Genomic DNA, 27,873 nt, shown 5'->3' with positions numbered 1-27,873 from the left:
CCAGATGGCTAGGCCTCAGACTGACGAAGCCTCTTGGATGAGGGGCGAAACGTTTCTTTTTAACAAAAAAAACGAAGTCCAGATGACATGATTCAACCTTTTTTGTTGTTCATGTGCCTGTTTGTTTATCATGTTTAACTAAAGCATCAAATGTTGTCTTCCTTTCTGTGTTCTCTTTCCAGTCGGGCTTTGCTCTTTCTAATGGATTTATGCAGCAGAGCTGAATCAAACCTGTGATCTCTGTTTGGATAATAACATACAACCTGTGTTTATTGTCCCCGTCACGGAGCCAAGAGAGGGAATTAGAAATGCCGTTCATCCTGTGTTCTGGATAACTTGAACAATATGATGTATTAACTTGTATTTTGGTGCGTGGCTGCGTCTAGGCTTAAGAAAGGTTACTATCAAAAATTGGGTTGCCACATCAAAATTCAAAATGGCTATTTAGGAAAGATTATGCTTCTAGTTTTTATATTGCTTAAGATAGTTTCCTCAAATGATTGATGTGGCCAAGAGCCATCTAAGTTTTAAGACTCATGGTGTCTCCTTAAGCTTGCAGGCTGCATCCTAGACACAACTTATAGCCACTCCTAAATGAAAATTGATTTGACATTAGAGGATTGTGGGCACCACACTGTTTTAAAAGGTACCCAATTATGCCAGAAGAATGACTATTACAGTCGTTACCACCTGCCATCAAAAGACAGGTGAACACTACATATTCATCAAGTCTTATTAAACTGTATGATGCTTTCTTTCAATAAAATGCCCTCTTTTTAATAAAGTAAAACTGACTATAAAAAACATACACTAACAACTACAACTTCATTCACAGCTGCCAAAAGTAAATACCATCAGAAACATTTGTTTGCCTTTTCAGCTCCAGTTTGTCATTAACGAAAAGACTGACCATTAGAAATCTGCCTCGCCGGGGTCAGACTGCCATCATTTCACTGGTTTAATATGCAGCTGACAATATCTGAGAGGACGGGGTCGGACTCGGTGCAGCCACAGTGTCAGACAAACAACAACAGGCTGGACTGCATAAAAGCTGCTGTCTGAGTTAATGAAGAAATTTGTCACCCAGCGCAGCGCTATGGCTTTTTGATTTTATGTGTTTTTAACAGTTTTAGAAGATAATGGGCTTTAGCTCTGCACAACCATAAATTTAGAGTCCACAAATATCAAAAACACCATCAGCCCAAACTTTTACAGCCCTGATGCATTATATATGGACTATAGTACCAGACGGTTGAGTGATACAGAATCTGGAGAACAGAGAGCAAACAAAATCCTGTAGTAGTTTTTAATATGCCCATCGAAGGCAGGGTGGAAATCTTCGTCCATCTGTTAACTTTCTTGTCTCGCCCTTAACTTCTGATCTGCTCAAGATAATAGTGTGAATGTTTATGAAGCATTCACACTATTGTGATCCATTTTTCTTCCATCCATTTTTCGCATGTTCCTCATCCTGCAGTTTTCACGCTATTTCAACAAATCATATATCAAAACGTTCAGCTCGTTCAGGACATGGGTGCTCTGACTTTTGGTATTGGTGCAGCTTTAGCTTTTTGAAATATTTAGCCCTTTCTGCCATTTCTTGTCTCGTAGAAAATGAATTGAGTTCATTTTATATCCTTCAGATCTTTAGATCTGTTTACAACCTTTTACTGCTCTTTTCACATTTTGTTCCCGTTCAGCTTCTTTCAGCTTCATTGGGCAAATTTGAACTTATTTCAGCTACTTTCAGCTGGGGTTATTTTCAGTACCGGTAGTTTTGTGCTCCTTTCAGATTTTTTTCTGCTAACTACATTTTTGTGCTTCCAATTTCTTTTTGCTCATTTCTGCTCCTTTCAGCTTATTTCTGAAAGTTTCAGCACTTTCTACTCTATAAGATAAGATAAAACTTCATTGTTTACCACAATTGTGTCAGAAATTCTCCTTCGACACGCTCTACATTCATCATGCATACACAAGAACCAACAACAGAACATAATAAAAAACACATTATCATCATTAGTTAACAACATTAAGATGTGTCTATTTAGCTTTGTTAAGATGGCACAAATGATTTCTTATAAATATTCTTTCTATCAGCTACTATTTAGCTGTTTTTATGCCAATTTTAGCTTTTCCAGCTAATTTCACATTTTTGCACTAATTTCTACTTCTTTCAGCCTAATTCAGCAAAAATGTGCTCTCTCCTTGTCCTTCTGGTAATCTAAACTTCCTTCTGCCTTTTTAGCATCTTTTCAGCTGTTTTTTTTCTAATTTCAGCTTTTTCCACATAATTTTCACATTTTTGTGCTCATTTCTGCTTCTTTCAGCCTAATTGGTCAAAATTGTGCTTTCTCTACTTTGTTCTGCCAATTTCAGCTTGTTCTAACTTTTCAGCTACCTTTTTAGCATTTTTTTAGCTATTTTCGTCTGCTTCCAAAACAATTGACGTTTCTCGTAGGAATTTCTATTTTCAGTCTAATTAATGTCTTTATGCCAATTTCAGCTTGTTGTGCTCCTTTCAAAGCACTAAGCACTTTGGTAACAGTTTCTGTTTTAAATGTGCTCTATAAATAAATCTGACTTGACTTGACTTGACTTTCAGATCACTGTAATTATGCTAGTTTCAGCTTTTTCCATTTTTGTGCTAATTTTAGCTTTTTCAGCTAATTCCACATTTTTAGCTCATTTCATCTCCTTCCACTTCCTTTTAATAGCTTAAGCTTCTTCCTGCCTTTTCAGCTACTTGTCAGCTATTTTTTTGCTAATTTCAGCTTTTTTACCCAATTTCCTTAGTTTTGTGCTCATTTCTGCTTATTTAAATGTACTTTAACAAATATGTGTTCTTTCTGCTGTCTTCTGCTAACTTAGGCTTGTTCTTCCATTTCAGCTGTTTTACCTAATTTCAGCTGTTTTTCAACAAGTTCTTCAGCAAGAAGCATTCACACTGCGTTTTTGCATGAAATGTAATTTCTTTAGTTTAATCAAACTTTATACACATATGCATCGTCGTCGTCGTCGTCATCAGACGGAGTGTTGCGTACACTTTTGATCACCGCAGATTTAAGGTCATGGTCAAAGTTAAAATAAGGTCTTTGCTTGTCCAGGCCAAGTAGGTTGCTGTATTGCTGTATAATGGTCTGTCGACAGGTGTATAATGAGCTGTGGTTCTCTTGTTTCACTGTTTTCAAACTGTTCAAACTTGTATTTTTGGAAAAGTAATATTAAATGTTTAACCTTGATACTCTGTTCTAAATTAGGTACACTGCATGCCATGTCTAAATGTCAGATAAGTTATTCATAGATGTGTTCGGAACCAGAACATGCCAGCAAAATTTTCTTTCCATCACTAACGAGCACAATAGGAACCACTTCATACCAGCTCACAGCCTGCTTCTTTAAGTCTCGTGTTTATATCTCAGAGGAACTCGGCATCAGTCCCAGGAGAATTTATCAGCAATCATTTATGGAGATAAACTGCTGCAAGTGGAGCAACAGCTGTGAAGCTGCTAATCAAAAAGCTTCCCAAGGGCAGGTGTGAGAAATTAGCACAATAACGACTCAAAGTGCTGATTTATACTCTGCGCTCCCAGAGCGCACTGCACTTACTTGTACACTGCCATGAATCACACCAGGATTCGTTATTCTTCTCATCTGCGTCCTCTTAAACAAGCGGAGCAGGACTTTACCACAAGTTGTTTGAATATGGCTTTTCACAACGCATGGCCAGCCAAGACGAGCAGACATTTGTTACAAATTATCAAGCACTTATCTTTCATGTTTTTAAGTTTGCAAAATGGCTGCTGTAAAGTTAAAACTTATCTTTGGATATCAACCAAAATAAGGACGAAGCAGAGTAGCCCTTTCCATCAGCTTCCTGACATGATTCCAGATGGAGATGTCTTGCAGGATGAAATTGTTTCCTGAAGTTGTCAGATGGCTGCACAGCTCTGTCCTCATGTGGGATTGTAACGTCCGTCTCTCTGCATCTCTCGCTGACAGCCCCACCCTTTTCTCTTCATTTCCACCCCTTCAAAAAAGTAAACGATAATAGGTTTTATTTAATGTTATCCCCCCACACCCACATTTGTCTCATTTTCCAATCTGTGGCCCCATTTGTCACTGTCATCTACACGTAAGGCTGAGTGAGTGCACTTTCACTTCAGCAGGCAGTGTTGTTCTTACCACAGATGATGATGTTGATCGTGTTGATGGATTGCACGAATGTAAATTCATCTGTGTATCCTTTCCCCTTAAAAACAAAATGGAAGTGACTCTGTATTTGCAATTTCACAAACTAGACAGTATTTATGCAAGAGCACAGTTTTTAATTTTAGGGTTTCCTTTCCAAGGTCTTAAAACCGACTGTTTCCAACTAAGAGGGTAAAATGTTTTTGTTTTCTTTAAACAACTTTAATTAATTACTTCCTTCTTGCTTGAGTGCCCCTGTTGCGTAGCAAAGAAAATAATTTGAAATACCCTCCATCCATCCATCCATACGCCTAGTAAGAATGATCACTTAAAAAAAAGCAAAGTACAGACGTCCATTTTGGTGCGTGGCTGCATCTAGGTGTAAGACGGGTCACTATCAAAAATTCAGTTGCCACGTCAAAATCCAAAATGGCCACCAACATAAATATATGTATACCACTATCCCTATCATTTGAGGAAACTATTTTATTATTATTTTAAAAAATTCTTAAGTATATTTTGCTCAAATGATTAGGGTGGCTGAAGATTAATCTCTGGTGGCCAAAGCCACCATTGGCCACCCCCTGGCACCACCATTGCTCCCTCCACTCTCCAGGATCGTCACTCTGTGCTGCCTCAGACGAGCAAAAATAAAACCTAGCTCTGTTCCTCTCCACAGTGTAATTCCTACCCACTTGAATATTTATATATGGTGTATATATAAATTGTTTTCCTCTCTGTCCTTCGACTGCTCCCTTCTTTAGCGGTTGCAACAGCAAGCTAGCTCACACAAAGATTTGTCAGTTGACATGACATGAACGGTAAGATCTTTGCCCATGCGTAAATGTAACCCAGGGTGAGCTAACAAAGATAGCTGTAATGGATGAGGTAATGAAGCTCATGGCATTACCTGAGGCATCTCTGCCTTATCAGCCAATGTTAAGGCAAAGAAGACGGGCAAAAAAATTTAAGATAATAATAACTTCCAATAGTTTCTGCAGTATGTTTTCATGTTGCAGAGCGACACAGGTTCACGATGAAATTCAGTATGTACTAAGAATGTAAATTTTACATTACACAACCTATTAAACACTTTGTACAAAATCAGTTTAGTTTTAACTATCATAACAAAGACTAAACTTATATAACCAGAAGTTGCAACATATATTTACATACAAAACAAAACACAAGTAGCTTTAAGCATTAACCTTTAATTTAACCGTTAAGCACACAATGCAATTCTGACAGAAAATGGAGGATTTACCTGCAGTTTCCTTCATACAGATGAACATGTGGTACTTCCCATCGATTGTTTTATTCAGCTGATCACGAGGATGGCTATCGGCCTTTATCCATCTTTTACGTTTTTCCAGACTTCGTTTAGGTTTTCATAATGGAATAAAATGTATTCCACCCTCCAAACGCTCAGGGTAACACGTGTCTGAATAACGTGTTCCCCACTGTTCCAACAGGAAAAGGGGGTGGAGCTACTGCAGGTGAGGGGCGTTTCACTTCAGGACAAATTTTGATTTCTGATTGGTCAGTTGCAGACGAGCCTACTGAATTGATTGACAGGTGACATCATGTCAATTGTTTTACACTGAATGCCCTTCCTGACGCAGACGCAACCTCTAACCACAGAGCAGCCGGAGTGTGGAGCAGGGGGCTGCCTTCAAGGGTTCCCAGAGAAGCAGACGGGGGTTAGGGGCCTTGCAAGCGTGAAAATATTTTTCCAGACATGGAAAACTCTGAGAATTTTCTTTTCGTGAAATGCTGAGAAATCCTTGATGTTCAACTTTTGGGTCATTTTGACATCATTAGAAATCCCAAAGGGGAAGTCAAATTATTCTTTTTAGTGATTTATGTAATCGGGCAGTCGAGCATACAGAGACCCATCTATGATGAGTTAAATTAACTAAAAACACTTTAATTTATTCAAGTTTGTTGAGCTGATAAAAATATGTGTGAATCTGATTTTAAAAATAATTATCTTGGCAAAACTTTTACGTTCCCTCAAACATTGAACTGTGATCATTTCAAATAAAACATCTTCTAGAAGGTTGTTGTTTGTTCCCACACAATGTGATGTAAACCCAGGGAACATTTTAATGAAAGTTGATGAAAGATCTTTTCCCATATCCAATAATGTTATATAAGCATAAGCAATTAAACAGTGCCACTGTAAAAACACTTTAAATTACAGATAACTTACAGTTTTGATGTTAAAACTGACCAACAAAGGAAAATAATCCAAAATTTGAACTTGTAAAGTATTTTATTCTTATTTTAAACAGGGCCAAGCAAGTAGATTACAAAATATTCTCCGAAAAGGCATAAAAGTACAGCGATATTTAGATAATTATTTGGCATTTAAATCTATTTTACTTACCAGATGTCAAAAATGTGATTTTAGTAAAAGTTGCATCACCCTCAAAGGTTTCTAGTGATTCATTTAAACACGTTTCTAAATCTTTTGCAGCCACTTTCCCTATTTGTTGTGGAGAAATTTCTAAATGAGTTTATCCAGAAAGCGTCCTGCTCTGTGAGGTTTGTTGCAGTCTGGAGTCTTTCCTTTCTTTCTTGTAACCTTCAACTGCACCTCCACAGGTAATTTTAACTTTTGATTGGGATCATCGCTCTGTTTCAGTGAGCATGCTCTTTTTTTACTGTCAGCATTTTTTACAGGTGATATGACGTTTGTTTTTATTGAATCCATTCTTCTATCATTGATGCCACTGGCTGCAGCACGAGCACAGAGCCCCATCGATCCACCCCCACACTTTACCATCTGAGACGTGTTCTGTTCATGAAATTTGGCAGCCTTTTTTTTTTTTACTTCCCCCTCTTCTTTAGATTTTCTTATTGTGACTGAGAATTCTGGGATTTTCAACCCGGGCCCTGTTTCTCTTACGTTTGGGTGTAAAATATTTACAAGCTAAAGAAGTCTTTGCAGTTGCACCCACACTGAGTAAATATTTTATATCTGGCCACTGCTGAGTGGCTACTATAAATTGAAAATTAACAGCAGTAAAGTAACTGAGCGTGTTTCTGTAATTGAAAGGCTTAAATAGTTTTTATTTTATTTTTTGTCAGGCTTCATTTTTGGCTACAACATTTCACTCTGGCTGGTCGCCTTTTCTTCATATCTAAACATTTTCTTCTGAGTTGGCATTTTGCGTGTGCGACCTGCTAATATTTTGTTTCTACAAAGTAGAGCTGAATGTTTAGTTGATCTTTAGCTATTTAACGAAGATGTCCGGATTTAATATCCAACATTTTCTGTGAGCCTAAGCATACAAAGGCCGTACTCCTGGGAATAATTTTTAAAGCAAAACCAAACCTGCAGACTATGGAGAGCTATTTCATTCAAAATCAAATAAATAAATGAATAGTGTTATTTAAAAATTATTAATAAATATCCCATTGAATAAATTAATGTTCCCATGAAATAAAACATTTAAATAGAAATGTTTAGTTTTGTCCTCCCAAGATTATTTTATTTATTTATTTCAAGATTTATTTATTTAATAATGGATTTTCATTTTGTGACACTTTTATTTTGTAAAGCTACTTTACATATTTCAGGGGCTTTTATTTTTTAACCCCATTTTTCAGTTAAGCTCTTTTTATTTCACGTTCTTATATTCAAATGAGGGGGCGGGGTTTTCTCTGTGGGGCGGGTCTGGTCAGGAGTAGCGGATTGCATCTGTTTCTCAGAAACTGATGTACTCCAATCGTTTTTGACCAATCACAGCAAAGTATTCCCCTCGCGGAGCTCTGCTCAGTCCAACTACCTTCAATTCATGAATTAACTGTGTTCAGAAAGTCAGGATGACAAGCGGGCAATATGGAGGACATTGGAGAACTCTGAGATGAAATGCAAAGATTTGCTGATGAAATTCAACATTATATATTTATATTATATTTACATCCCGCGTTGTAATCCAGGGTGTGATTCACTTGCAGTGTGGACACTGAGTGGAGCAGGTCTCCTCTCTGCTGTGAGACTGACAGGCGTCAGAGCTTGGGAGGGGCTTATGGCCTGCTGCCAATCGTGCTTTAGTCACCAAAGTCTCCAGTAACAGGAAAAAAAGTCTCTAGATTTGTCGCTAGTCGCTTAAAAAAAAAGTCACGAGTGGTCTGAAAACTCCCTAAATAAAGCAAGAAAGTCGCTAAATTGGCAACAGTGCAGTCATGTCCGCTATTGTGCTCCAGACCGTGCGGAAACATTGTGCTGCACATTGGTTCCTCTTCAAAAAATGGCCTGCATGTGTGTGTGTGAGAAATACAGTGTGCCGCGTGCACGTCATGAAATGCGGGTGTCTCACGGTCAATGCGTGAGACTTGAGACGCTATCGTTTACTTTATTTTTGATTTAGTTATTGATTTGCCCGGTCTATAACACTCATAGATGGGCTGCATTGACCCTGACCACACCCGCCCCACAGAGAAAACCCCGCCCCCTCATTTGAATATAAGAACGTGAAATAAAAAGAGCTTAAAATGAAAAACGGGGTTAAAAAAATAAAAGCCCCTGCAATATGTAAAGCAGCTTTACAAAATAAAACCGTCACAAAATGAAACTCCATTATTAAATACATAAATAAATAAAAATCTTGAAATAAATAAAAAAATAAATCTTGGAAAAAACTAAACATTTTCTATTTAAATATTTTATTTCATGGGGACATTTATTTATTGGAATATTTATTAATAATTGTAAAATAACACTATTTATTTATTTAATTGTGATTGAAATGGCTCTCCATAGCAGACAGCTGAAGGTGGATGTTGGCAAATAAAATCACCACCTTATACTCTACAGGTGAGAGATCCTTGTTATTCAAGAACAACATCAGTTGTTTACCTACAAGTCGTCTGTGTGAAACTTTAGATACAAACCCCAGAAAAGGGGTTATATAAGGGTTGTAGTACAACTGCTCCTCCCAGTCTCTCTGAGGCCGTCGTTAAAGCTTCATGAGATATGGTGTGACCTGTTGCTGTTATAATTTGGAAATTTGGGAAAACACACCTCCTGACACTCTCACTCACATGTAGAGTGTCATCTAGTGCAACAACTCGCCTCCCACGAGTTTCCATCACAGGATATTCCTTCAGGGAGCCCTCGGCTTGTACTGTGGACTGCATGTTTCAACAAAGATGAGTCTCATAAAGGTTTTTATTTTGTCAACTCAACACACGTCGGACTTTAGAGTCAGTTTGTTGGAACAAAGAAGAGTTTCTGTTCTGATTTTCCTCTCATCAGGACCACACTTATGCAGGTGTGGCTGAGCACTAGAGCAGTCATTTACCTGTCTGTAGAGTCTGTAAAATCTCCTTGAAGGTTTCTTGCTGTTTAATGAATCAGGACGACTGATTGTTGTAAGTTCTGTGTTCAGAGTTGAGAATGTATCTCTCCTGGTCTTTAATGACAGCGATGAGCAAACCAAAGCCCTAACGAGTATTTTTAGGTCTGAGATTGACCCTGGTAAACAAGTGGTATGTAGATTCCTCCATCGCTGAGGGGTTTGAAGAGTGAATGTTTGTCGTTTTTAAAATGAGTGATTGTTTTTTTTTAATTGGAAATTAACAGGGAATGAAAGGAAACCTTAATGTTTTTGGTGCAAAATATTCAAGTAGGTTGTAAGTAGACTGTGTAGAACAGAGGTGGGTTTGGTTTTGTGTGTTTTTCTTGTTTGAGGCATCACAGAGTAACGATCCTGGTGAGTGGAGGGAGCTATTTATCCACCACCAGGAGGAATGGAGGAGACGGGGGGTGGCCACTGGTGTCCTTCGCCACCATAGATCTTAGGCCACTCCAAAGGCCACCACAATCTTAGAAAAAACTATATTATCAAGCAATATAAAAACTACAAAGCATAGTTTGCTCAAATGATTGAGTGGCCAGTTTACACACGCACACACACATTATACACGTATAGTTGTGGCCATCTTGGATTTTGATGTGGCAACCCAATTTTTGCTAAGGACCATACTTTACTCCTAGATGCAGCCACACACCAAAATTAAAGTCAGCACTTTAAAAAAAAAAAAAAAAAAAAAATTAAATCTATCTCACAAGATGGATGGACATTTATAGTGGCAGCCATTTTGGATTTTGACTTGGCAGCCCAATTTTCAAAAGGAACCTTTCTTACACCTAAAGCCCCCAGTATACTGCCGCGTACATCCATACGCAGAGGTACGCACGTACGTACGCAGAGGTACATGCGTACCCCCCAGCGTACCTTCCGTGCAAAGCTCAAATTTTTACGACTGCATACGCGTACGCAGTGTCGCACAATAAACTGCCCAGTGACGGACTGTTTTGTATGCGACACCAATGTATTAAATTCCCCTTCTTCATCCCTGATCTGGCCTTTTCTTTTGTTTTTTTTTGCCAAGAGGCAGTGATCTCTTCCTCCTCCGTTGATGCCATGACTGAAATGGTGAGAAATGGAGGAATTTGTCACGAGCAAATTAAACTCAGGTCCAGCGTGGCTGCGAGAGGGTCTGGAGATTTCCTGGTGGGCTGGTCTGATGTGTGGGCTGTAGAGCCAGCGCTCCCCGTTGTTGTTTTTTTAATTTTTTAGATCTTTTTATTAACAACATATAAACACAGAACAGCGCTGTGGCTGAGGCTGTCAGCGCTCGCTTTTTTTTGGTGCTTTTTTCTGACCTGTCAATCAATCCAGTAGGCGTGTCAGCAAATGACCAATCGGCGGCCTCAAATTGTCCCCAAGGTAAACGCCCCTTGTCTGTGAAGCTGCTCTGCAGCTGCTCGGGGTGTACGCTGGAGTATCATGTCTGAACCCTCTGCGTACGTACGCGTGAACGGACGTACGCGGCAGTATACTGGAGCCTTAAATGTAGCCACACACCAAAATAGAAGTTGGTATCTCACTTTTTTCAGTTATGCTCATAGCTCATATGCTCCACAGACAGACCGAGGGTATTTCCAATTCCCTCTCTTTACTCCACGACATCGACAAAAAAAGATGGTCGACTGATTAGTGGTCATAAATTATATTGAAAAAAGTGTTCCTGTGAATGGAAAATAAAACTGGTTTGAGAGCCCTTTACAGTTTACTCAAACTGCTGACAGAGAAACACATTTTTCCAAGTCCTGTCCAAGCTCGTGCACGTTACAGAGGCTCTCTGTTGTACCAGATAACCCTGATGGTGTGTTCGGTAAGAGAAGGGTCTGAGTGCAGGGAACAGGGAGAAAAATGGGGTCACAGAGGAGGTGGTGACAGAGATGTTACTGTGAATTGAAAGCTCCGTGGGGGGAAAAAATGACCCTTGACAGACAAACTTGATCCTCCGAGATGGACTTTCAGAAGAGATATTTTGAGCTAAAGCCTGTAATAGCTCTCTCTCTTACACTACTGTCACCTCTTTGCACTAAAATAATAATTGTCTCGAAAAGATGGATTTAAACTTGGAATGAACAGGCTGTAGGGTATTGGGTTACATGAGGTTTTGAAACTAGTTCCAAATTCAATATAAATCTTTTAGAAAACAGATGCAATAATGGATGCTTTTTCCCTATTGTCCTGGCTGTATTTTAACCCGGATAATACCATAAAACACTGCTGATAGTGGAGATTTCTTGTCTGCTTTGAAGCAAATTGTTCTTCTAGAGGCAAACCAGAAATCCATTCTCTGCCCCAGTCCATCAGTTAAAAAGACTCAATCAGAATAAAATGCTCATTTTATGGTTGGAAGTCATTTTCTTGGCAGCTTTGTTAAATAATTCCCCTCTGAACCTTCAATTTGCTGAATGTCAGCCAATTTCTCCTCACACATCAATACAATCTGAGCTTGTCTTTTATTGTCCCGACAGGATTTGAGCATGTGCGAACAAACATGTTGTGCACTGAATGCAGTGCTGCCAAGGACGACTTTTATACACTATCTGGAATGAAATTAAATCCACCATCAGATTTTAGATGTTATTTTCTTATTTTATAATAATCAGAATGCTCGTCTAAATGTTGTTACGGTTTAGTTTACAAAATGCATCATCCAGTTGCAGGTGTGTAATTATTTTTATATCATGTTTCATGTCTTATAATAAAATGATGCTTATATACATACTGTTAGCGATCTGCATTTCCTGTGTCAGACGTTGAGATTTTAATTTGTTTTCAAAAGATGACACATGATCTATGTTTGACATTGTTTTGAATTGATGCAGATCTGTAAAGCTATACATTTAATAAAATGAGCTTTTAAAGACATCATACCTAGAACTTAGTGCAATTATTGTGTAAGAAATGTGCTTAAAAGTGTTGTATCGTTGGGTTCAACCTTACTTGTCTGAAAGTAAAATATTCTGTTACGCACTGAACAGATTTTAAAGAAACCTTCAGAAAGTATACGAGAGTCATTCACAACACCTACACTGAGTATCTTGCAGCTTCAACGCTGTCATTTCTCAACACGAGTTGATCGTAGGTTAAAACTGGCATGAAATTCAACAAGTGAGGCATTTTCTTTCAAGGAATGATAGGTTCAGGTTTGGTTTGTTTGTCATATGCCAAATCAGCACAAAGTCAACAATGCAATGAAGTTCTCAGGATGAGAAGAACTGTCTCAACTCACCAAAAACAACAAGAAGTATCAAAGCACGCACCAAAAATTCATTCAACCTTTATTTAGACAGGTTAATTCCATTGAGCCTCGAGGACTCATTTACAAGAGAGACCTGATTTCAACAAAGAATGATGACAACAATGGACAACAGCGACAACATTAAACGGTTATAAAAAGTCATACATTTTTTTAAATTTATTTATTTTACAAATGTAATTATATAAAATAATATAATAATAATAATATAAAAATACAAAAACAAGGTGCCAAAAGTGAAAAATAAATGCCTCTACAGCACCATTGGCAGTGTGGTCTTGTTAGCAGATCACATTAGCTGCTTGATGATGATAATAATGCCTGCAGCAACTGCCCTTCAGAACCGGGTCCGGCAGACACAGATCATCCAAGGTTTCCCCACGGAGCCGAACGGGTCCGTAGAGTTCGGTCCGTGCAGGCAATGGAGGATCTTGGTAGCAGCGACAGGTCCTTAATTGACCAAATGTTACATACACAGTGTAAAACTTGTCAGTCAAATTCTAGCCTTGCCCTAAAGCATGCTAACTCTGGTTTGTCATAGATGAGAACACAGCTTTACGAAAAGTACATTTTTTATATTTAAATCTTGAACCTTGTGTCAAAATTATTGGTTAATTGGGAAAACTAGAGAATTTAAGTGTTGGTCTCAGCTGTGCAGTTTTTTTATTTCGTTTTTTATGGTGTTTTGGATATTAAAATAAAGCCCCGTCACCATTTAATACAAACTTGCATACTTATTAATGACAAAAATAGCTTGAAAATGGAAACTATTGAAATACATACAAGTATGAAATTACAGAATAAAACGAGTAAAAGCCCTGGACACATGTTTAAAACTTCCACTCTGACTAAATGTTCCCCGTGCAGATACTGTCTGTGCACACCATGCACATTAGCCACCATATTGCTTTGGTAAAATAGTTTTTAACAGGCTTTCATCAGCGAGAATCAATTCTGACACAGTCAGAAGGACACAGCAGGGAAGTGTTATCCTGAGATTTGGTCCTGAGCCATCAGTTTTCATGTTTACAGTGGAAGGCTGCCAAACTGATCACAGAGCAGGCTTTGCAGGCTAACATGACTCCACTGAAAATAATTAAAAGCATAAAAATGCTTGCTGGCATTACAAAACATTCTGCGCCTTCACATTTTCTTTAAACTTTGATTTAAAACGTAGAGAAGCATCAATATGTAAAAATGTAATACCTGGTGGGGGGTTTGAACATGTAAACATAATAATATGACAGAAATGAACATATCACCTGCAGGTGTAAGACTTTAATATGAATTTGGTTACAGATTGTTTGGACATGTGAGAAAAGCATCATTATAACTAATCATCAGCTGTAAACATTTAATCATGTTCTTCCTGTGGTTAGTTTCAGTATTTTTCTGTGCATGTGTTCATGTTTGTGTTTGAATGTGATTAAGGTGTTGGCAACAGTTGGAATCTGATCCCAAGCTGAGACGATCTTTAGGATGTGCATAATTATTTAAACATGAGGAGGGGGGCAGCATTTTATGCAGCAGTGTAGGCTTTTAGTTACTTATGCAAACTGTTAGTGCAGTATTTCTGACATTTAACAATTTGACTTGATCCTATCAGAAGAACGTTTTTTTTGTTTCAGGAAAACAATCTGATCTTGTATTTAAATTACACTGTTAAGCCTTTAACACGATGCGTGGACTACTACGGGATGAAGAATTTCACTTGCAGATGAAGCAGCACAGTAATAAAGTCAACAAGTTTGGTAACATTTAATAAACTGTTTAGTAAACTGCAAACTTTATAGAGTTTGCCACTTCTCCAATCTAAAGTTAAGAAATATGAAAATCAGTTTTCTCACGTTTTTTTTTTTTCCGTCAAGGCATAAAAAGAGAGAATTGGAAATACCCTTTGTCTGTTTGACCATGTGTAACTTGAAAAGCAAGTGAGTCTTTCATTTTGATGTGTGGCTGCACCTACGCTGAAGTTGGGTTGCCACATCAAAATCTAAGATGGCTGCCACGATATATGTATATATGTATGGTATAAAGTTTATTTTATGTAAATCATATGAGCTGGATAACTGTAAAAATAAGCAACACACTGACTTCCATTTTGGTGTGTGGCTGCATCTAGGTATATAAGCAAGGTTCCTTTAGAATATTGGTTTGCCAGGTCAAAATCCAAGATGGCCGCTGCCATATATAAACTAACCACCCCTATAATGTGAGGAAACTAGGCTTTCTAGTTTTAATAGTGCTTTAAAGTATATTTTCCTCAAATGACTGGGGTGGCCAAAGGTTTTTCTATAGTAACCAAGGCCACCTTTGGCCACTGCCTGGCTCCTCCATTGCACCTGGTAGTGGATAAAATGGCTCCCTCCACTCGCTATGCTCCATCACTTTCTGCCACCTTGGACAATCAAAGAAAATAAATAGAAACATCTCTGTTCTTCTCCACAGTGCAACTCCAACCCACTTGAATATATTGCACCAAAAACATTAAGGTTTACTTGTATTCCCTGTTGGGTTTCCAGTCCAGAAAAATACTCATCTCAAAAAATACAAACATTCACTGTTCAAATCCCTCAGTGCTGGGGGACATGGACATACTGCTTGTTAAGTTGAAAAGTCTTTCCCACTGCTTGACATTATGATCAGGCTCATCCTCTAAGCTGTGTAGTTTGTCAAAAACCTGCTTTGAGATGATTAGTAACAAACACGTTGACTTAAATAATCTATTATCTGTTACATGCTGTGTGACCTTGTGGAATGTAAAGAGGTTGTTTGAAAAGAAGCAGGCACTTTTGTAAAAGACAAGTTTATTGGTTGAAATATTTGTCTCTCTATAGCAAATCTAAGCTTATCAACAACGCTCTAAAACAGATGCTGAATGGGAAATATTGCCCATAGCTGCAGGACCATTCTCAATTTGAGTTTTTATGTCTTGGCCACAAAACAAGTGGATAGCTCGGAGCTTGACAGAGGGAATTCTTTTCAGTGAAATCAAACTGCCTTGTAAGATTTCACTGTTGGAAAATGGGGGGCATGGATTTTGTGTCTTTGAGCACAAACACCTCAATATTGTACTCGATGTTGTCTGTCTGAAACAGGTCTCTCTTGAAAATGAGTCCTCGTGACTCAATGAGACCATCTGTACAAATAAAGGTTAAATTAAAAAAATACTTTGGAACAGATGAGCTTAAGGCCTTTAGTCCTGGTGAAACAAAAATACAACACCCTTTTGTGTACAGTCTAAACCTACACCGACAGGCCATTCGAGTGCACTTTCTAAAAGAATACAGATAAAACAGGATTCGTTTTTGCCGCACAGTTTAGCTCCCAAACTTAAAAAAATAAGACAATCTATTTCAACCAATGAAGACATAACATAAAGTAGAGCACTGCAGCCTTTGTCAAGGTTGAACTCAAGGTAGAAATGAGACGTGCTGTTTAGAATTCTGCAACAAGTGGTAAAAAATGAGAAAAAGGATGAAGAATGCTGGTAGTGTTGTGACTGCTGTCAAAATGACAGGGTTGGGTGGAAAATCAGAAATGTGACATGACAGGAGGACAAGAGCAAATGCTCTCAGGCTTTAGCACTCTCGTAGTGCAAAGCCTGGGTTACTTAAGTCTGCAAAGATACTTCAAGAAAGCATATCTGACTATTTTAGAATTCAAATACAAGATTAGAGTAGCTGAGAAAATAGTGTAGAAAAATGTCCTGACTTTGTATAGCCTGAGTTGTTGACAGTTTATTTTTCTAAACCCTTGAGTTCAAAAAGATGTGAGAAGAAAAGTGACTCAAAACCTGTGAGTTAACACGACAAACCAGCAGTGTCGACATGTAGGCTGTATTCAAATACTTTATTAGAATAGTTCACTTTCTCCTCCACTACACCTGGTGCTGGATAAAATGGCTCCATCACTCTGCAACGCCTTGGACAAGGAAAAAATAAAACTACTGTTCTTCTCCACTGTGCAACTCCTACCCACTTTAATATTGTGCATCAAAAACATTCAGGTTTACTTGCATTCTCTGTTCAATTCCAGTTCAGAAAAACACTCGTCTCCAAAACTAGAAACATTCACTACTCAAATTCAGAGATTCATTATTGTCGTACACACCACAGGTGGTAAATGTGGTGCGAATGGAATTATGTACACATGGTCCCAGTTACATCCATCAATAAAATGTAAAAGAAAAACAGTAATAAGATCTAAGATATGAACTAAGAAAAACATCAACTAAAAAATACACTAAGCACTAGTAGTATAAAAAACAATACACAGCACGAACATGAGTCTGTGTGAGCAGATTAGTATGAATGAACACAGCAACATAAAACAGATCAGCAGCAACATGAAACAGATCAGCAGCAACATGATGTGGTTTTTCACAGTGATTATTCTAGTTAGAGATTCATGAGTCTAACAGCCTCAGGGTAGAAGCTGTTCCTCAGTCTAGTGGTTCTACACTTAATGCTCCTTAACCTCCTTCCTGAGGGGAGTGGGGCAAAAAGTGTGTGTGCTGGGTGAGTGGAGTCCTTCATGATGAAATCCCTGCATGACGGGGACATTGGTGTACCTCTTGTTTAATTTTAAATATGCATGATTTGGATTGTAGTTTGCATGTTTACTGGCTGATTTTCCAACAGAAATAAGACAAAAGTGCAGGAATGATTCTACAGTTACAACTTCAGAGCAAACTCTGAGACAAGAGTTGGATATGGAAATTGTTCAACCAGGAGCTCAGTTTGAAGATGATCCATACTGACTCCAGTTTTCACAGTTTTTTTAAGAGCTGACATTGTGAGATAGTGGGAGCTTGGTTGTGTGTTCCACTAAATCACACAGTTGATGGTTCTGTCAGACTTCCATGGACCTCAAAAATAGGTTTAGAAAATCCTTTTTCCATTATTTTATCAGCCCATGGTTTATGTTGATCTTGAATTATGACTGTTGCTGTTGTAGGGATATGTAAAGTCTTAAGTTCATCCCAAATATCCCCAGTGGAGGTACTGTTTGGACTCTGGTGGTCAGTCCATGTGTGTTTTATGTTTCCTGATCTGAGCCCAATGAGTCCTGATATTATCATATTGGGATGTTGGAAAGAAAAGACCTGTTGATGGATAAAGCCAGCCAGCATAAATCACATGCTCATACGCTGCTGGACAAACAATTTTGAATGGCGTGTTGTCTTTTTTGTTTTGTTCCAGCAACCACTTGGAGAAGAGTCTTCAGCTTCTGATGGACAGGGTGGATGACCTGAACCAGGACATTGTCAAATATAACACCTACAGCCGCAACCTGAGTAAGCAGCAGCAGCAGAAGCACCAGGTAAATTCTTCACGCACGCTTGTACGCACGCAGGCTTTCAGGAAGCAAAGTGCCCACACCACCCACACAATGAGACAGCAGGAGCAGCAGGCACATCAGCTCACCAGCATGCATATATAGACCGCTTCACTTCCTCCACGTTTTCCCTTTCACACGCACATTTACAAGCAGATGCACCTACAGTCACAGTCTCCATGGAGAAACAGCAGGTGTAATTCTGTAGGACGTTGGCACAACCAGTTGGACCTATAATGCAGATAAGAAGCAGTGGCACTGGGTGAGACAAACATACCCACACACAGCAACAGAAACATCCAGGCCTGAACATTTAAGAACACACCAGTTACCGCTGTCAACTGGAAACTTTAAATATTTGTGTTCCCTCTGAGTGATATCGTAAAGCAAGATCTCCCTTACACAGATCAATAAATGAGAAATACCTTCTTGATTAAAACTTTTTTATTAAATGTCCTGATGCTTGCTCAATAATCCTGATAGATTAAATGTAACAAGGTTGAGTCAGGTCCTCTGGATGGATTCTTCTTTGTTGTCTTCTTTTATCCAAAAGACTTGTTCAGTCTGAGCAGCTGCAACATACCCAGTCGTATAAGCAACTACCAGTAGTTTTGACTGCCAAAAACTGGTTGATCCACTGTGAGAAGGTGCTGCTTCCTCTTATTTCAGCACATGGTTGGCTCTATTTAAGTCACTTTCAAAAAGACTTTCAGCACAGACACAATAATTACAATAAATCCAGTCATGGTATAAAACCAACTTTATTGTCACATTTCTAACTACAAATAAGGATATAGTAAAATTAAGTGAATCTGGCTCTTTGCCCTTGGTGGAGAAGTTCAAGTATCTGGTCATCGTTTTCCTGAGTGAAGGTAGGATGGAGCAGAAGATAGATCGACAGGTTGAGGTCTCGTCCTCAGTAATGAGGGCATTGCTTTGGTTAATTAGAGCATTGCTTGTGTGATGAAGAAAGAGTTGAGTCGAAAGGCAAAGCTCTGGCTTTACTGGTCTGTATACGTTTCAACCCTCACCTGTGGTCATGTGGTTTGGATCAGGACTGAAGGAATGAGATCCCGGATCCAAGCAGCTGAAATGAGCTTCCTGTGTTGGGTGGCTGGGCGCAGCCTTACAGATAGGGTGACGCCAACAGAACCACATCATCTGCATAAAGCAGAGACGAGACCCTGAGGTTCCCAAACCAGACACCCTCCTTTCCAAGTCTGTGCCCTGAGATCCTGTCCATGAACACCACAAACAAGATTGGAGATGAGAGACAGCCCTGGCAGAGTCCAACCCGCACATAGCATTAACTCAAATTTGTGTCAAGAATTCAGACACATCATTGATGGAAGCTCATTCACTTAAAAGGCTAATGGGAAGAAAGCAAGAAAGTAATCACAATCGGGTGTATGCAAACCCATATCTCAGGTACTACAGTAGTATCTGTTGTACTGAAAGAACCCTGGTGATGTTGGGTTGGCTTGTTTAACATAACTTTCACAAAACACAGCTGAACAGACATAAAATACAAGTTGATTCCATCCATCCGTCCAACTGTTTGATTGATCGATCGATCGACAGGTCTCCAGTCCATCACAGGGACACATAGAGACAAACAGCCATTCACTCTCTCACTCACACCTAGAGACAATTTGGAGTTACCAATCAGCCTAACATGCATGTTTAAGGTCTGTGGGAGGAAACTGGAGTACCTGGAGTAAACCCAACAAGTTGATTTCCAAATGTAATTGGCTGAAAACTTGACCCCTACAAGAATACAAGAGTCTTTGGCACCCTGGAAGCAAATCATGAAGAATTAAAAAATGTTTTTTTTTTTTTTATCTATCCTCAGCCTCTGTGTTCATCATTAATGTTTTCTAAGTAAAGAAAAGTACAGTAGGTCTGTTCATCAAGTGCATGTCAGACTTTCTAAACAGAAGCATGTTTTCTTCACATAAATGAACAAAATGTGGGTTAAAATCCCTGTTTTTAAAGAAAACCAACCCAAGATTGGTACATTAGTGCAGAGCAAATGTTTTTCTAGTCTAACATACAGTGCATCTGGACAGTATTCACAGCGCTTCACTATTTTTCACATTTTCTTATGTTACAGCCTTATTCCAAATTGTATAAAATCTGCTGAGTGACACAAAGGGATTTCTAAGTTTTCTGTTTTTAATAAATTTGCACAAATCTCTAAATCTTTTTTTCACATTGTCATAATGGGGTAGTGTGTAGAATTTTGAGGAAAGAGTATAATTTAATATAATTTGGAATAAGGCTGTAAAGTAAAATGTGGAAAAAGTGAAGTTCTATGAATACTTGCCAGATGCACTGTGAGTCTCAGGTATTTGGGTGTTTAGAAAGTAATGTTCATTCATCATTAAAAGCAACGAGAGTTGATGCACATAAAATCTGGTTCTGGCACTCGGAGTCCGTCTTTATTCTGATGAGTAGGCGTAGCCACATCACAACTCAGACTTCGTTTAGAAGCAGAAAGTGTAGCACTTACCAAAACGCAAATATACAGTGACAAGTGCACTAAAGAAGTGCAAGTACTCGCAGATGCACGCACGCTCTACATATACTGATTGCCATCTGCAACTACAATCTCATGAACATCTGGCAACACAAGCGTCACACAGCTACATGCACACATTATACTGGAAAAATAGAAGAATAGCAGCTTGATGTGACTCACTGATGTGCGCACAAACATACTCCTACATTAAAACCGTCTACATTATTCAGTCATTACTCTGCAAGTGGAAGCGAGAAAATATCTGTGTTATGGATGCTGATCCGGGCTGAGTCATCATCCCATCCAACTGCTGATGGAGTCACAGCCAGCTTCACTCACATCGCAGCAGAGACGTGCATCCATGACCATACTCCATATAAACACAAAAAGAAATGTATATGTTTCATCCCCGGGTCATTCACCCACACTTTCAGGCCATCATGATCCATCATCCTCGCTGTACTCATCTTTGTATCATCACAGCCTACACCCACCCCCACCCCCATACTCTCACATACACCCAGGCTCATATACAATATCATACAGACAAGCCCTTTTATAGTGGCAGCTTTTTTCATGTTTCACACGATTCCCCATTATGAACCAATAAAGCACATAGAGAAAGAGAAAGTGAGCTTCTATTAAACCTTTCAGACACCAACAGTGCGTGGCCCTTGTAATCTGGTGCTATTGACCCTGCTGCTTCCAGGACAAATGGAACCTTATTAATCATCATAGAAAGTTGCAAAAAGGCATCGTGCTGAGCGGGCTCCATTTTTCTTCTGCAGCTCTCTGAATCTGGTAAATCTCAGGTTCCCTGACGCAGTTTGCAGACACATAAAAAAAGAAAAAATAAATAAAAAGAGGAAACCTATGTCTCACTCCTCCTCGATTCATTCACATCTAAAGACGCTTCACAACACTTTGCTGTAGATTAGGTACGGTGCAACGTTTTAATCCTCTGAAGCATAAATTACTGTTAATGATACAATTTAGCTTCAATTAAAAGATTTAACAACATTGTTTCTGAGCCAGGTAGTCGTTTTCTCTGCCTTTAAAGAAAAACTCATGCATGATGAGCCAAATCAGCAGAGTATTGCCAAGAAGAAGTGTTTGTGTGAAGAAGAAAGGGTAATTGGTTCAGACTCTTGAGGGTTGGGGTACCAAAAGGAGCGGATCATTTATCTGTCTGATGCAAGAGATGCAAAGAAGATTTCTAAAAGGGAGAAACACAGACTCCAAGAAAGTGATAATCAGCAGTTAACCCTTGGAAGACCTATGGAGAAAACAATCAGCCACTCATTTATTTTTGTCTGTTTTTATTTATTTATTTATTTTGGTACAGTCCATAAACACTTTTTTTCCTCACAAAGCCTAAAAATCCTTATATATTATGATTTTTAAATTTTGCTAGAATTTTTTTGAATGCTCCTGTAATCACACAGTAACATTACTACATGCTTGTTCCTTAGGAGAAAAAAAAAATCAACCTTGGAGACAATTAATTACAAATAAACTTTTAGATTCCGTATTGTATCGTAAAACAATGCATTCCTCTAAGAATTTTTTACACCTCTACTCCTATACTTTTGATTTTTGTATTAACTTTCTATGTGGTGCTCTGCTTTTATGTTTGAGAACCTGTAAAAATTTACCGGAGTCACCGGTACTCATCCCAGAGGAGGCGCCTCAATCCTGGCTGGACTTGCAGAGTTCCACCTCTTGTCTCGACCGACAAAATCCTTTTAGTTTGAATGTAAAGAGCAAAAGCGTGCTTGCAAGTTGCACAATTAAACATTTAGCATAAAGATATCTGCTGCACATGAATGTAGGCTGCAGAATCAAGACGCACAGCGTTTGACTCCCGTTAGCTTCCTCCAAAGCAGGAGGTCATTAGCGGCACATCGGGCTGCAGCGGCTCGCTAGAATATCTGGGTCAGTAAAAGCAAAACACAAATTTGAAACTATTGTTTCTACCATGGGTAGAGTTAAAAATAAATACTTTTTTTTTATTGAAAAAATAAAACTGAGAGTCAATACAGACCGAAAACAGGACCTCATATTCAGCTACTGGATCTGAAGGGTCCATTGAGCTTAAGGATCTTCACAAAAATCGGGGCCATAAATAATTACACAAAAATTGCCCCATTTTTTTTTTTTATTGCACTAAAAAGGGGAAAAATTAAATATCATAAAATAACTAAACTTGTCACATTTTAAATAACTGGAATGCGTTTATTTATTTATTTATTTATTTTGACTAAAAATCCTTGAAAAGTAAAATTAATTAATTAATTAAAAACTTATTTTAAATTTGATGTTTTATTTCAGGCTCAGCTTTCGTTTATTGTGGGAAGAATATTAAAAAGTGGTATTTTTAAGTACTGTAGTTTAATAATAATAATGATAATACTTTATTTACAAACCGGATTCCAAAAAAGTTGGGACACTAAACAAACTGTGAATAAAAACCGAATGCAATGATGTGGAGATGGCAAATGTCAATATTTTATTCGTAATATAACATAGATGACAGATCAAAAGTTTAATCTGAGTAAATGTAACATTTAAAAAAAAAAATATGTTGATTCAAAATTTCACAGTAGCAATAAGTGGCTGGAAAAAATAAATTGAGCATATAACGAACAGCTGGAAGACCAATTAACACTAATTAGGTCAACTGACAACATGATTGGGTATAAAAAGAGCTTCTCAGAGTGTCAGTGTCTCTCAGAAGCCAAGATGGTAAGAGGATCACCAATTCCACCATTGTTGCGCAGAAAGGTAGTGCAGCAATACCAGAATGGTGTTACCCAGCGTAAAATAGCAAAGACTTTTAATTTATCATCATCAACCATGCATAACATCATCAAAAGATTCAGAGAATCTGGAACAATCGCTGTGCGTAAGGGTCAAGGCCGTAAAACTCTACTGGATGCTCGTGATCTCCGGACCCTTCAACGTCCCTGCACCTCAAACAGGAATGCCACTGTCAAGGAAATAGCAGAATGGGCTCAGGAATACTTCCAGAAAGTATTGTCAGTGATCACAATCCACCATACCATACCATTTTATTTATAGAGCACTTAAAACAGCTACAAAGCCAAACAAAGTGCTGTACAGACAAAACAACAGGTAACACACAAAGCAAAATACAAAATGAGGTAAATCAGAATATAGACAAAAAACGATGCAGATAATGACGACAAACCATTGTGGAGCATGCAGGATCAAAACACAGATAATCTTGTGTTGAAAGCTACTGAATAGTAGTGAGTTTTTAAACGGGACTTGAAAACCGAGAGGGAGGGGGCCTGTCTGACAAGCAGAATACTTCCAGAAAGCATTGTCAGTGAACACAATCCACCGTGCTATCCGCCGTTGCCAGCTGAAACTCTACAGTGCAAAGAGGAAGCCATTTCTAAGCAAGCTCCACAAGCTCAGACGTTTGCACTGGGCCAGGGGTCATTTAAAATGGAGTGTGGCAAAATGGAAGACTGTTCTGTGATCAGATGAGTCACGATTTGAAGTTCTTTATGGAACACTGGGACGCCATGTCATCCGGACCAGAGAGGACAAGGATAGTCCAAGTTGTTATCAACTGTCCGTTCAGAAGTCTGCATCACTGATGGTATGGGGTTGCATGAGCGCTTGTGGCATGGGCAGCTTGCATGTCTGGAAAGGCACCATTAATGCAGAGAACTTTGTTCAGGTTCTAGAACAACATATGCTCCCATCTACACGTCATCTCTTTCAGGGAAGACCCTGCATTTTTCAACACGATAATGCCAGACCACATTCTGCAGCAATCACAACATCATGGCTACGTAGGAGAAGGATCCGGGTACTGAAATGGCCAGCCTGCAGTCCAGATCTTTCACCTATAGAGAACATTTGACACATCATAAAGAGGAAGGTGCGACAAAGAAGGCCCAAGACGATTGAACAGTTAGAGGCCTGTATTAGACATGAATGGGAGAGCATTCCTATTTCTAAACTTGAGAAACTGGTCTCCTCTGTCCCCAGACGTCTGTTGAGTGTTGCAAGAAGAAGGGGGGATGCCACACAGTGGTAAAAATGGACTTGTCCCAACTTTTTTGGGATTTGTTGATGCCATGAAATTTGAAAACAGATTTTTCCCTTAAAATGATACATTCTCTCAGTTTAAACTTTTGATCTGTGGTTTGTGTTCTATTCTGAATAAAATATTAGATGTTGGCACCTCCACATCATTGCATTCAGTTTTTATTCACAATTTGTTTAGTGTCCCAACTTTTTTGGAATCCGGTTTGTATAAAGCCCTTTAAAACAACCACAGCTGCCACAAAGTGCTGTACATATAAAATCTTAAATGTTGGTTGCTGGTTCCCCTCAGCTACACTGTCCGAAAGGTCACGGGACCTCCTGGGTTAATGGCATGCTACAGTAGCAAACATGAAAACCTATGTGTCTGAAAAAAAAATCTAAATTATCATACTGAAATGCATTTGAGATTTATTTTGCTGAAATAATTAAATGCTGCATTTTCACCTCCTTGACCAGTAATTAAATAATAGCAAACTCGGCTCTAAGATAATGATCTCTGTAATTCAATCTGTACGATAGCAGTCATTTGAAAGCGTACGCTGTCTACTGTCTGCTGTGATTATTAGCTCCCAATACAATTAGGGAGGGTTTATTATGATTGGATGCATTACCTGATCAGATTAGACCATTCTGTAGTATGCAGAGTTAATTTGGTCCTGCTCCAACTTGGAGAATTCATTGGGTCTGACTCCAGGACGGCTCTGTGAACGCACCGTCTCCAGCACGCTGCACGGTGTTTCCAGCAACACGCTGTGGGGATGCCGCTCAGCAGCAGGGGCTGGAACGCTCGTGAAGATGGAGTAAATACGACAAAATACACAAAGCTCTGTCTGCAAGCCTGCATGAGAACTGCTTTTCATCAAGACATCATCTAAACACAGAAGACTAGAGCCAGGTCCAATTCAGAGTTGGCGGCTTGAAAAAATTTCATCTTGACAGCGAATGAGCACTTTGAGAAAAATCAGACAAGCGTGCCTCTGTTTTTCTGAGCTGAACACACTTCTGTATTTGTACCCCATTTTTTAATAACTTCCAAAGTCTGTTAAACCTTTTTTTTTTTGGTACTGTTTTATACTGTATAAAGTGAAGCGAAAGTACTAAAGTTTTGCACATTAGCATTTTATCATGCATAGTCACTCTGCGACACGCCGTCAGTAACAAAAAGATCAAATTGTTATATTTTTATTATTTTTCATCTGAAGAAGCGTTGCTGGTGCATCGCTCCACCAGCTGTCTCCTCTGTGTGCCACAACCTTTCTCCTTTTCTCCTTCATCGTGCCAAATTAACAAGGCTTTTAGGGTCTCCAGGGACACGGCACCTCGCTGATTTACCGACTGTCAGCTCGCCACAAATCACTCCCTTCCAGTTAGCGCTTATAACTCTTCTGTCTCCCCATTTCTGCTCTCGTCGCCTCCTTTCTCTACGTTTCTTTGTGTTCTTGGCGTCTCCAACTTTCTGCCTCCTGTTGCTTTTTTTTGTCTGATACTTTTTTTTTTAAAACTCCCACATCCTCTTGTCATCATTTCTCTTCACCTGTTTGTATCGTGTGGCATCGGCCCCGTCTGTTCTCTCCTTTCCTGCGTCAACCCCCCCTCCAACTAATGTCACTCTTGTTGTGGCCCGCAGTACGTCCAGAGGCGGCAGCAGGAGAACACCCAACGGCAGAGCCGAGGAGAGCCCCCGCTGCCTGAAGAGGACATCACCAAACTGTTCAAGCCTCCCCAGGCTCCACCACGCATGGATACGCTGCTCATTGCAGGTACGTTCGGCATCACAGACACCCCCCCCCCCCCCTCCCCACCATCTTTTTCCTCCATATTCCATCATCCGCCTCTGCTCCCCTCACAGGAGCTCAGATTCTGTTTTGCAATTATATCTGCCATTATCTTAAAATTACATTAATTTAAAGTTTATTGACTCCGGCTGCCGTTCAGCTGCCTGTTCTCCTGCTGTTTGACGGCGCCCAGCTCTCCGCCTCCTGACAACATTCTGATCCCTCCGTTTACTCCGCTCACCACTAATTTGATGTTGTGCTGCTGTTTCCTTTCCCACCTCCGCCTGTTTGTGTTGGTGCAAATCTGTGTGTGTGGATGCGTCGGTACATATGTTTCTGCGGGGGCTGCATGGTATCGTATGGGGGCGTGTGAACGCATGTGGCTCCCCTCCAACAGGGCAAATTAACAACTACTGCCAGAACGTGAAGGAATTCACCTCACAGAACCTCGGGAAGCTGTTCATGGCCGAAGCTCTCCAAGGCCACAACTAAGGCTGAGATGAAAGAGCGACGTGGTTCGGGAAGGACAAGGGTGCTGTCAGCTGCAGGAGTGCTCACCATCATTTATCCAAAATAAACTATTCACTGTTTTTAATGCTTGGATAAAATTATATTTGATGCTTTGATTCAAATAAAAGTCCTGCCTCTCTAATTGTTCAGTGTCCTTGTTGACTGTATTGTGGTTCTGACTGTTCACACTGACTCAGATTAATTATTTCACGCTAGTTATACACAGTGTTGTCTTGAAATGACGCACTGCATTTTGCAGAGCTTAAACAATTAGAAGGTGAAGTCAGTTTAGACTTTTTGTGGTGGTGTATGTAGGAGCAGAAACAAAACTGTAGCTGCTGTCACATTTAAATATTGTATATCAAGAGTGAGGCAAAGATTTTTTTCCCACTAATTTTCATACACCTTTTGAAGGCGGGGCATATTCTGGTTTTCAATTCAATTCAGAAATACTTTATTAATCCCAAAGGGAAATTATTTGTTGTTGTAATTGTAACTTATCCTCATTTCATTAAGATATGTTACTGATCGCTGTAGACAGGAAGGATCTCTTGTAAAGGTCCATTCCACATTGGATCCTAAGAAACTGGCTGCGGATGCCGTCAGATCCGTCCACCCAGACTCAGCTGACCTCTCGGTTCCCCCGGGCTGTAGAACCGCCCGAATGCTGGGCAGAACTCCTCCCAGAGCGATGGCCACTCCTCCCAGCAGTCTGCCGAGCTCCTGGTCGCTGCGGACAGCCAACTGTAGGTGTCGAGGGACGATCCTGTCCTTCAGCTGTCATGAGCCATGTTTCCTGCTAGTTCCAGGATCTCAGTG

At 39.4% G+C, this 27,873-nt stretch overlaps 1 protein-coding gene across 1 annotated transcript in view; it reads left to right on the top strand.

Annotated features, from left to right (window-relative positions):
- The window catches only part of LOC119410180 (eukaryotic translation initiation factor 3 subunit H), a gene marked incomplete in the record, with an annotated part of 130,877 nt that extends 103,681 nt beyond the window's left edge, over window positions 1-27,196 (top strand). The window contains 3 exon segments of the mRNA XM_037677092.1: window positions 18,027-18,147; window positions 26,397-26,529; window positions 26,942-27,196. Coding sequence (XP_037533020.1) covers window positions 18,027-18,147; window positions 26,397-26,529; window positions 26,942-27,036 — 349 coding nt within the window.
- Between the last annotated feature and the right edge of the window lie 677 nt (window positions 27,197-27,873).

The sequence above is a fragment of the Nematolebias whitei genome, chromosome 5, assembly GCF_014905685.2.
Source record: "Nematolebias whitei isolate Nwh7 chromosome 5, NemWhi1, whole genome shotgun sequence".
In the NCBI taxonomy this organism is placed as follows: domain Eukaryota; kingdom Metazoa; phylum Chordata; class Actinopteri; order Cyprinodontiformes; family Rivulidae; genus Nematolebias; species Nematolebias whitei.
Note: the sequence above shows the minus strand (reverse complement) of the source record. Positions and strands in the feature narration are given on the sequence as shown.